Here is a 12,064-nt window from a genome sequence, read left to right as displayed (position 1 = left end):
TTGCTCCCCGAGGGGGGGCGAGCTTGTTCCTTATATGGGGTGAGGGTAGGGGTGTGTCCATGGGTCAGGCCGGAGGGGTGGCTTAGGTGTTTTGCCCACCCCTTAGGTGGTGTTGTGTGCAGGGGGCATGCGCAGTGTCCTGCTTTTGCTCCAGACACAATGTTTTTGCTCCAGGCTCTTCAAAAGTGGCCGTTGGGTTTTTTGGTCTCTTTGCATCTTTTAGGTTCAGAATTTGCCCCAACTGCCTGCATGAAAGCAGTTATTTTTAGTCCCATACAGTTTCTTAGTATTTTGTTGTTCGTGGAGAGGTGTGTCCATGTGCAAGGATTGCGGCACTGCTGCAAAGGGTTCCAGGTCCCAGCCTGTCTCAAGAGCACTCACTCTAATTCCTGAAACATGGTGAAGAGGAAAACTTTTAGGCCTGGAAGTATGCTTATATGGAGTTAGTGTTCACCAGGAGACTTGAAGGAGCTCAGGATGTGATGACTGTTTACATTCTCTTATTCAAACCCCATATTATAGCCTTACTGGAAAAAGCAGAGCCTTTAAATTACAAACTTTCCAAAACATATGTGGTTCAACTCCATGTATCACTCAACTGGCTTACGGACTACTTCAAGGTGAGATGTGAGAAACACGGGAGATTCTTCTTGCTAAAAGAATACCTCCCTGCTGCCTTGGCCCAGGTGAAGTTCCCACCCTGGATGGCTGTCCCTTCAAGAATGACACAACGAAAGGTGTCTGGACCAGCGATAGGAGAACTCCGTTCAATGCCTGGCCTCACACGTATTAGCCTTATGACATGGGGCCAATCACCAGGCCACCCTGAAGTGCAGGGAACCATCCGTAAAAGGTGAATCATCACAGGGCCTCCTCTACCTCCTAAAAGAGCAATAGATATAAAGTATACGAAACTGTTCGGCTATCAAGGTCCTTGTCAACCTCAAGTGGTGTGTAAATATGCAGTGTTGTAGTAGGTGTTGATTCGGCCTCCAGAGGCTGGAATAGGCAGTGAGTTATCCAGGAGGGCAAATCTGTGGACCATCATTAGCCCACCAGTTAATACCTTGTACCCAGAGTCCTCCCTCTGTCTCTATGAGGTGATAGGACTCTTTGGGAACACGGTAGGACGAGCTGACTTTTGGTGGCAGAACCCGAAGGGAGGGCTCTGGGAAGCAGGAGGTGGCAAGAGCATCCCAAGAACCCAGGATTCCAGGGCAGGGGGAGATAGTGGGAGTGAAGGAGCAGCAGAGACCGTTGCAGCAAACATAGAAATAAGACTTTTCTGATAGAAAAGGAAACAATGAACAGGCTGGGGAAACAGCATAAACAGGCCTGAAAGAGTTAAGTGATCTTGGTTATTTTTTTTAGCCGTTACTACTAACAAACACTTGTAGCTAGACTTATCCTTCATAAAACTAATTACTCTCTGACTCCATGTGAATTGCACTCTGCACTTCGCATTTCTTCTCCCCCTACACTCCCTTGCAGCACTCTTCATTTCAGAAAGAAGGTCATGGGCCAATAACTTCAGGGACACCAGACCTGGTTGCTGAGCTGCCTGACAACAGCTTTGGCTGTAAATTTGCAGAAGAAAAGAAATGCAAGACCTTCATTACTTTGAGTCTTATCACCTACCCCAGACCACAAGCCCTAGGCTATAAAACCTCTCCCTGTTCCCCAGGAAGGGGGCACAGTTCTTGAGGCACTAGCCTGCTGTGTTTCCTCTGTGCTTGGCAAAGAATAAAGCTACTCTTTCAATTCTCCTCCAAAACTCTCTTTCCATATCTCATTTCGGCATTGGTGTACAGAGAGCCAATATTTTGGCATCAAGACAAATTTGCCTACTTCACAATTTTACCCCAAACTGGCTAAAACAGATTATATTCTGAGCATGTTTTACCAGGTGTCCATTAGTTGTGATGGGAGTTATTTGATCAACGTTAATAGATGGTGAATAGGAGATGTGTCCTTGGTCTCACAATTCTGAAGGCCTTTGGATAAAATCTGCCAGCACAGTTAGGAGAAGGTCTAAGAATTTCAGGTGGGGAAATTCAGAGTTTCTGGTTTGCTTCCACGATGCATTTCTACAGTCAGGAGCTCTTAAATATTTTGAACAACTTTGCCATCTCCTACCAGAATAATCTCAGTTAGGTTCATTTCAGCAGCTATGCGTTAACGGTCTGCTTTGTGCCAGGCAAGCGCCTGGCCAAGAGATGCTGGAGAAATAGACCAAGATGACACGGACCCTGCCCTTGAGATTTCCAACCCCAGCAAGGCTTGACATTTGAGATCTTCGGGACTCCAGTGGCCAAATCACCTTCTTTTCTAGAAACAGAGGAGAACTGGTTCTTCGTGGTTTAGGCTGGACCCCTGAAACTCCGTGCCGTGGGAGGTGACAACTGAGCACCCCTTTGCTGTCCCTGCCCCACTCAGAACCCTAGGCAAAGGATGACAAAGGGAAGCCCACAGGTCACACGGCCAGGGGAGGCTGGTCGGTGTGAACGCGCACACGGCCAAGACAGCGAAGATGTGAGAACCATCAGCCAGGGAGCTGATACTCAGAAACCCACCACTTCTCATGGCAGACCGTAATTCTAACCACGTGGCAGTCTCACAGACCCTTTAATTATGCTTTAAAATGACCATTTCCCAGGCCTAGACTGTCTTTCGCAATCTTACCAGTAATGGTTACAACAAAATACTCTTTAAGATCATTCAGCAATTGCTTGACAGTAAGAATCACTGAGTTATGAACATGCTCCAAGAGATGACACCAGTTATTTTAATTCTAACCAGTTGTTATGATCGTTTCATCTGACTGAGGTCCATTCCTTTCTCTCTAGCTTGACATCAGCATCCTCCTGACAGCGGCAGCTCCCCTGCAGGGTGTGCCCCCTGGACCAGCATGGAGGGGGGCGCCCTGTTGGGAGCAACCAGCTCTTGCAGGCCTCTCCAGAGGCTTTCCCATCTGGCCCATCTCTGGTGAGAGACCCAGAGCTACTGAGATATTTAATTTAATGAACTCAGAGCATGTAGCTGATAGAAGGAATCATACTAAGTCTTTGAGTGACAAATGTGTTTCCTGTTCGGACATTTAAAAAGTTTGGGATTAGCAGAGGCAAACCATTATCAATAGGATGGATAAACAACAAGGTCCTACAGTATAGCATAGGGAACTATTTTCGATATCCTGGCATAAAACATAATGGAAAGAATGTGAAAAAGAATATATATATGTATAACTCAGTCACTTTGCTGTACAGAAGAAATTAACACAGCATTCATTATAAATCAGCTATACTCCAATAAAAATTTTAAAACTAACTATAATCATTACAAGGAATGAGAACCCCTGGCAATGTGGCAGGAGATGCCACCACCGTGAAAACGGCTGTGGGGCTGTTTCTCGGGTCCACTCTCCTCGTGAACTTGAGACAAAGCATCACAGCGCAGCTCAGTGATTTGGTAGGTGGCTAAGGGAAAGGGTCTTGCTAAGTCAGCTCCTGATGGTCTAAGAAGAGTCAAGGTGAAGGCTCTAAATACCCTCGGGTGCTCTCTCTTCCAGCCTGGTTTTCAGGGCAGCAGCGGCAGCCCAGTGGCCGTGGCCAGAACTTACTTGTGTTGATCTTCTGCAGAGAGATGTGCTTCTCCAGCTGCCTTCTCAGCATCACCTCGGCACCGTACTTGCCCAGGGTGCCATTGTCAGCCAGGATGAAGTGCGTGTGTGAGTTGTTGAGCACAGAGAGCTTACTCAGGGGGTTGGACATGGTCTGGTACACCCGTGTCACCTGACGAAATGCACAGCACAAGTCAGAGCTGCAAAACTTGGACAGTAAGACAGGGGAAGCAAGAATATATGGATGTGGAGCAACAGCTTCACCTAACTGTGCACTTCAACCTACTCTCGCTTCCCTAGCCTCTCTATTGAAGGATTTTTTTGGTAAATTTTTATATCAAATTAGAAAAAATTATTTTAGATCATGACAACCCAACAGATCATGAAGACCCAGCAAGTACACTCCCGGGCACTTATTGCAGAGAGAGGAAAACTTACATTAATACAAAATTCTGTACCCAAAAGTTTATCGCAGCTTTATTTGCAGTAGCCAAACTGGAAACAACCCAGATAGCCTTCAACAGATAAATGGTACATCCATACGGTGGGACCCCACTCAACAATAAAAAGGAGTAAACTATTGATACATGCAACCATTTGGATGGATCTCCAGAGAATTAAGTGGCAAGTAAAAAGCCAGCCCTCAAAGGTTACATACTGTACAATCCCATTTACATAACATTCTTGAAATGATACAACTGTAGGATGAAGGGCAGATGAGTGGTTCCCGGGGTTAAGGCAGGAGCGGAAGCAGGAGGGAATTGGGTATGGATATTGAAGGGCAACATGAAACAACAAGTTCTTACAGTATAGCACAGGGAAGTATATTCAATGTCCTATGATAAACCATAATGGAAAAGTATATGAAAAAAAACAATGTGTGTGTGTATATATATATAATATATATATATACACACGTATACAATGTATACGTGTGTATATATATGTGTATATATACATATAGATGCATATATATGCAGCTGAATCACTTTGCTGTACAGCAGAAATTAACACAACATTGTAAATCAACTCTACTTCAATAAAAAAACAAACGAATGAATGAAAAGGGCAACAGGAGGGCTCCTAGTAAATGTTCTGCATCTTGACTAGATTGATATCAATTATCCTAGTTTTGATCTTGTATCGTAGTTTTGCAAGTTCTTACTTTTGGGGGAAGAATAAAGGCTATATGGGACCTTGCTTTATTATCTCCTACACCTGCAGGTGAAATCTACAATGACATTAAAACAAAGACTTTGATTTTTGAAAATTGCCCATTTCTGGGGAGAAAATACTTACATCCCTTCCAACCAGATCTTCTTTATTCTCCACGATGCCCCAAGGAGCAATTCCTATAGCACAAACCCGGCCTCTGGACTTGGAGGAGTGGTCTTTCAAGGCATCCCCCACATGGCTGATGACACCTGTGAGAGGCCATAAGTCGTGTCTGTAGGCCCCTTACCTCCCATCAAAACACTATTCGTGAACTTCAGGGACCCCAGCTCTGAACCACTCCATTTCCTACAGAACAGGGTTAAGACACTGAAAGTCTGAGCTCATAATAGCTAGCCATCCTGCATTAGCTCCTAGAAAAGGGAAAACAAAAACAAAAACCAAAGCAACTGTGCAGGAATTGTCTTTACAAGTTTCCAAGACCTAAGGATGGAAGTACGAGGGGTCTCTTTGGCAGGCCTTGGCTGCATTCAGCTAAAGTTGAGAATCAGACGGCCTGCCATGTTCCTCAACCTCTCTGGGCCTCAGTGTCCTCCCTCATGTGATCGGGAAAGGATTGTCAGGGGCCTCAGTGAAAATGAGGCTAGTACAGGGCTCACTTCAAGGAATGACACGTAGTAGGTGCCAGAAATGTTAACCATTATCATGATCATACCAGAATAAAAAACGAGCTACCGAATAAAGATTTCATTCTGCCATAAATATTATCAGAATGCAGTATCTTCTGTTTTTTTAATCATAATTAGCCAAAGGCTCTTTGGGAACCACGATGAGCTCTGGGTTTGTACATTTGCAGCAGGGATACAGCCTGCACTTACCTGTGCTGACGCCCCCAGTGAAGATCCAGGCCCCAGTGGTCACAGCAGCCTTGATCAGACCTTTCCCAAAGACCTGCTTCAGCTTGGGCTGCATCTCAAAGTTCTGGAGGCCTCCATGCACGGATATTAAGAGCTTGGGGAGCTCCAGCTGCCAGTCTCTCACCATGAGATGAAGCAGTGAATCTGGCTTCGTGTCATAGGAGACCCGTATATACTGCAAAAGAGGGTGTGACCCTCAACACTCGTTCTTCGATTTGACTCTTGTGTCACGGGGAACAAGGCTACTGTTCCTGTCCAAGCAACAGCCACCTGGCTTTCTCTCCCATGGGGTTCTGGGCCCTCTGTGTGAGTCTGTGGCCAAACGATGGAAGGGAACCCTGGAGGGTTCCCAGATATAGCAAATAAAAATAGAGAATGCACAGGTAAACTTGAATTTTATATGAACAATGAAAAATGTTTTAGTATAATTATGGCTCCTGCAATATTTGGAATGCATTTATACTAAAAAATCATCCGTTGTTTATCTGAAGTTCAAATATATCTGGGGGTCTTGTAGTTTACCTAGCAACCTTAATCTTTTTTTTTTTTCATTGCCTTAGGATGATTTATTTCATCAAAGTTCCCAGCTAATTTTCATGGTATCAGAACTTCTATAATGACAATAGTTAATACTGAGAGTAAAAGGAAACCTGAAAATTTCCAATAATGAAATATAGTAATATTAGCAAAGATTTATTTTAGTTATTTAATGAGTTCATTAAAAATTATGTGCAATCACACACATGTATATATGCGCAAATGTCTCCAAATTAACAAATTTGTAGAAAATAAAACTGGAGTTTAAAGGAAACACATTTTGAAATTTGAAAGCAAAGACCATTTATAGTTCTAAACAAATTTGAAATACTTCTACAATGTGTCTAGCATTCTTAGGAACACAGAAATTACTCCTGTTTGATTTTATCTCTGGATACTTTTTGCTCTTTTGAAACTTCTAGGAAATATACCCGCCAGGTTTACAAAAAATTTAGAGCAACTTATGAATTTATGTACTTTTAGGTAAAGCTTCTTAACAATTAGTCATTGTTGGGCTATATCCCAATCCACAGGTAAATCACAGTTCAGAATTACCTGAAATTATATACACTTTAGATGCAATCAAAAGTCAAACATGTTCCAAAATAGAATAAATACTGTTCACCTTATCCAATGGCAACCCTAATCTTGAAGGCATCAATTCCAAAGCTGGAAAGATACATGCACCCCAAAGTTCATTGCAGCACTATTTACAGTAGCCAAGACATGGAAACAACCTGTCTGCTGTGAACAGATTAATGAATAAAGAAGATGTGGTACACAAACACACACACACACACACACATGCATATACATACATGGAATATTACTCAGCCATAAAAAAGAATGAAAAAATGCCATTTGCAGCAACATGGATGGACCTAGAGATTATCATACTGCGTGAACTAAGTCAGACAGAGAAAGACAAATATCATATGACATCACTTATATGTGAATTCTAAAAAAAAATGGTACAAATGAACTTATTTACAGAAATAGAGTCACAGGTGTAGAAAACAAACTTATGGCTACCAGGGGGGAAAGGCAGGGGAGGGATAAATTGGAAGATTGGGATTTACATACACACACTACTATATAAAAATAGATAACTATTGATAATAAGGACCTACTGTATAGCACAGGGAACTCTACTCAACACTCTAATGACTATATGGGAAAAGAATCTAAAAAAGAGTGGATATATGTCTATGTATAACTGATTCACTTTTCTGTACAGCAGAAACTAACACAACATTGTAAATCAACTATACTCCAATAAAATTTTTTTTTTTAAATTCCATAGCTGGCTCAGCTAGAATGTGGCTCCAGAAGTTGGCCAGGACGATGAGGAGGGAGTGGATACTGGGAATGAGGATCAACAGCCAACCTCGGGGCTGGACCTTCCCCTCAAGGTGAAGAAGAGGTTAATGAGCAGATGCCTTGGCCCCCTGTGAACAGCCTCTTTGTGTCCAGGCCAGTAGGCAGGGTGCCCTTCCGGAAGACCTTATGTTGTGGTCTTTGGAGCACAACTGAATTTTATTTGAGCAATTGATGTTGGGCCGGTGAAATAGAATGAAATTGCAAAAATGGTCTCACTGGGCACGTGAGAGCATTATTCAGAATGAGCTGAAAGGGATCACAGTGCTGACGCCTCCCCTCTTTGCAGGGCTCATCAGAAAGGCAGAGGGCATTCCCTGTTTACATGCAAATGTGAAAGGCCTCCGTCTTCTTGGGCCAGCTGAATGCAAGCCCAGAGAGGCTGTGTGTGGACTTCAGAGGGAAATATTTCTAGAAACTCCTAACCCATGTAAGGGGGGTGGTAAATGTCCACTGTGAGGAAAAACAAAACAAAGCCCCAAACAACCCTAAAAAACAAATAACATAATTCGTCTGTCATCAGTGGAGATGGTGTGGTATCTTTGTAGAGTGGGGCTGGACTGTGATGTGTGAATTCACAATCTTGGTACGGATTTAAAGCATACTGCGTGTTCTTTATCGTAGTGCCCAGTTTCCAAATCTCATGGCTAAAAACTCGAGTGTGTGGATATACTTCTTGTCTTTGCATTGAAAACTCTAGGAAGATAGAGCCACACCTTTGAAAGAAGACCCAGGTTTCTGCAGTCTGGGAGGCTGGGAGGCTAGGCCTCTGAGGGAAGCTGCGGCTCAGTGGCATCCTTTCCCCAAGCCCCTCTTACCATGGCTTTATTGGAGTATCCGCCACCCTGGAATTCGAGAATCCCATAGGAATCTGTTGGGTAGCTCTGGGTGTGTTTGCCAACAGACCATTTCTCGGGCTGAGTCTCCACCTGCTTGTTCTCCTCTCCATTTTTGCTGGCTGTTACACTCGGCAGAGGGGGGATATGCTGGTTGGTGAGCTGGCCACAGCAACACCTGAAAACAAAGGCAAAGCTCAATCTTTCTATAACATTTTCCTCCTTAAGATGAGTTAACCTGAACAGAAGCAGCCTAACACCTTCCTTATCCAGCTTTACTGGAAACAGAAATACCCCTTATGATGTCCTTTTCCAGATAATCAATGCATATCTATTTCCATACCAGAAAAGTATAAATACCAGACTATTCTAAACACAATGGATGGTTGCCCTTCCCTATTGAACACATTTTTAGTCTTTTTGGTGTCTTGACAACATGACTATGGCCATCAATCACTGAATATGCAGTGACAAAGGACAATCACGCTCCCCAATGCAGAGCTGACCTGCAATGATTTTTCAATATTATTGAATTATTCCGTTGCTAGAGAAATGTAAAACATTTCTCTACACAAGTAACGTTGAAAGTATATTTGTTTTGCTGCTTTTGCTGCTCATACTTTTGGTGTCATTTCAAAGACTCATTTGCCAAATCCAAGGTCATGAAGATTTACTCCTATGTTTTTGTTCAAGAGTTTTATAGTTTTAGCTCTTACATCTGACACTTGATAGATTTTGAGTTAATTTTTATATATCGTGTGAGGTAGGGACTTAAATCCATTCCTTTGATGTCCAGGTGTTTCAGCACCATTTGATGAAGAGACTAATCTTTCCCCATTGGTTTAGGCAACCTTGCTGAAATATCAATTGGTTATAGATGAATGGGTTTCTTTCTGGACTCTCAGTTCTATTCCATTGATCTGTATGTCTACTCTTACTCCAGTACCATACTACTTTGATTAGCGTAGGTCTGTAGTAAGTTTTGAAATCAGGTAAAGTGAGTCCTACTTTGTTCTTTTTTTATTAGATTATTTTGGCTATTCTGTGTCCCTTGAAATTCCATATCAATCAGCTTGTCAATTTCTAGAAAGAAATCAGCTGGAATTCTGATAGAGATTGCTTTGAATCTGTAGGTCATTTTGGGAATAGTGCCATCTTAACTATGTTAAGTCTTCCAATCCATGAACATGGAATGTTTTCCCAATTATTTAGATCGTCATTAATTTCTTTCAACAATGTTTTATACTTTTCAGATATAAGTTTTGTTATTTTTGGGGGGGGTCGTGCCATGAGGCTTGTGGGATCTTAGTTCCCCAACCAGGGATTGGGCCTGGGCCCATGGCAGTGAGTCCTAACCACTGGACCACCAGAGAAGCCCCTCAGATATAAATGTTGTAATTCTTTTGTTAAGTTTATCCCTAACTGTCTAATTCTTTTTGATACCATTGTGTATGGAATTGCTCTGTTAGTTTCATTTTCATATTGTTCATTGCAAGCTTATAGAAATATATATGATTTTTGTATATTGATTTTGTATGCTGCAAACTTGCTGAACTTCTTTAGTAGTTATAGTTTTTCAGTGATTCCTTAGGATTTTCTGTATACAAGATTATGTCATCTGCCAATAGAGATAGTTTTACTTCTTCCTTTCCAATACGGGTGCCTTTTATTTCTTTCTCTTACCTAATTGCCTTGGTTAGAACCTCTAGTAAAATTTTAATAGAAGTGGTAAGAGTGAACATCCTTGTCTTGTCTCTGATGTCAGGGGCAAGCATCTGATCTTTCACCACCAAGTATGATGTTAGCCATGGATTTTTCATAGAAGCCCTTTATCAGGTTGAGAAAGTTCTCTTCTAGTCCTAGTTTTCTGGTTTTTAAAAAAATCATAAAAAGGTGTTGGATTTTGTCAAACACTTTCTTGGTGTCAGTTGAGATGATCATGTGATTTTTGTTTATTATTCTATGAATGTGATGTATTACATTAATTGATTTTCTGCTGTGAAAAAAACCTTGCATTCCTGAGATAAATCCCAGTTGGTTATGATGTGTAATTCTTTTTATATGTTGCTGGATTTGGTTTGATAGTATTTGTTCAAGATTTCTGCATCCATATTCACAAGGGATATTAATCTGTAGTTGCCCTTTCTTGTGCTGTCTTTGTCTGGTTTTAATATCAAGGTAGTACTGGCCTCATAAAATGAGTTGGGAAGTGCTCTCTCATCTTCTGTTTTTTGAAAGAGCTTGTGAAGAATTGGTATCAATTCTTCTTTAAATATTTGGTAAAATTCAGCTGTGAAGCCCTCTGGACCTAAGCTTTTCTTTGTAGGTAATTTTTGATGACTAATCCTGCCTCTTCACTTCTTATAGGTTTCTTCAGATTATGTATTTCTTCTTGAATCATTTTAGCAGTTTGTGTCTTTCTAGGAATTTTTCCATTTCATCTAAGTTATCTTATTGTCATTGGTATACAGGTCATAGTGTTCCTTTATACTCATTTCTATTTCTGTAAGATTGGTAGTAACGTCTCTTCATTTCTGATTCTAATATTTTAAGTCTTCTCTTTTTCTTCATCAATCTAGCTAAAGTTTTGTCAATTTTGTGGCTGTTTTCCAAGAACCAGCTTTTGATTTCACTGATTTTTCTCTATCGTTTTAAGATTTTCTATTTCATTAACTCCCATTCTATTTTCTATTATTTCCTCCCTTTTCTTTCTTTCAGGTTTAGTTTGCCCTTCTCTTCCCAGTGTGTTATAACATTAGGAACTCTAACAAAGAGGCCAGAAGATACCCTGGAAATCTGTCTAAAGCCCTCAGCTCCTTGATCTCACTAGGTCTAAGAGGAAAGTGTGGGCCCATCTGCTTGTGAAAACTCACATGAGTGAGTGGAGGACAGTGCTTCTCCCCTGAGACTGTCTGTATCTTTTCAGAGTAACTTATAGCCCAGGTGACTCCCTGGTTAATGACTCACGTGGGGCATAAGTTCTAGCTGTCCTTGACTTCTTCTCTCCCTCCCCCAAACACCAGAATAGTTGCTGGCAACTGGCAGAGAAGTGCAAATTTGAAAAATGTCTTAATTATGGCTTCCAATTTACCTGTTAGGATCTTTAGTGCTGGGAATTACAAAGATACATTCTCGTTTGCAAAAGGTTTTTTCTATCCAAGATTTCTGTCCCTGGAAGAGAAAAAAGTGGAAATTAGACCAAGATATTCCCAAGCCATCCTCAGAGTTCATTCTTTTGCTTTTATAAAGTGAATAGTAACAGGAAGTCTGTCCAAAACCTGAATAGACATGTCCAAGAATGGTGGACACAAGTCTTTCAGGATCTTAGCTCTGGTTTCTTTTAAGAGAAATGGCTCAGAAGTATGTATTCATGGTTTCCATAGGGCTACAACCTGGGCTTTGTATGCTAGTCAGAGTCTGCAAAGGGAGAACGATGATGCCCTTGGAGTAAGCCAGTGCCCCACGGAGCCTGGTGTGGACGTGAGTTACCGGAGAAGCTGACAAAGTCGACCAGTCTCTGGTTAGGTCTTTGATTTGCTCTCAAGACCCCATCTTCTCCAGACTCTCAGGATCCCCACACACCATAGTCATTTTACAAGAAATTT

The 12,064-nt window shown here is 41.7% G+C and overlaps 1 protein-coding gene across 1 annotated transcript in view; it reads right to left on the bottom strand.

The window, feature by feature from the left end:
* Window positions 1-11,677, bottom strand: part of TRPM1 (transient receptor potential cation channel subfamily M member 1) — a 64,700-nt gene extending 53,023 nt beyond the window's left edge. The window contains 6 exon segments of the mRNA XM_028495284.2: window positions 3,620-3,791; window positions 4,919-5,043; window positions 5,671-5,884; window positions 8,442-8,637; window positions 11,551-11,638; window positions 11,641-11,677. Coding sequence (XP_028351085.1) covers window positions 3,620-3,791; window positions 4,919-5,043; window positions 5,671-5,884; window positions 8,442-8,637; window positions 11,551-11,638; window positions 11,641-11,677 — 832 coding nt within the window.
* Window positions 11,678-12,064: the final 387 nt, after the last annotated feature.

Source organism: Physeter macrocephalus, chromosome 11 (genome assembly GCF_002837175.3).
Source record: "Physeter macrocephalus isolate SW-GA chromosome 11, ASM283717v5, whole genome shotgun sequence".
In the NCBI taxonomy this organism is placed as follows: domain Eukaryota; kingdom Metazoa; phylum Chordata; class Mammalia; order Artiodactyla; family Physeteridae; genus Physeter; species Physeter macrocephalus.
Note: the sequence above shows the minus strand (reverse complement) of the source record. Positions and strands in the feature narration are given on the sequence as shown.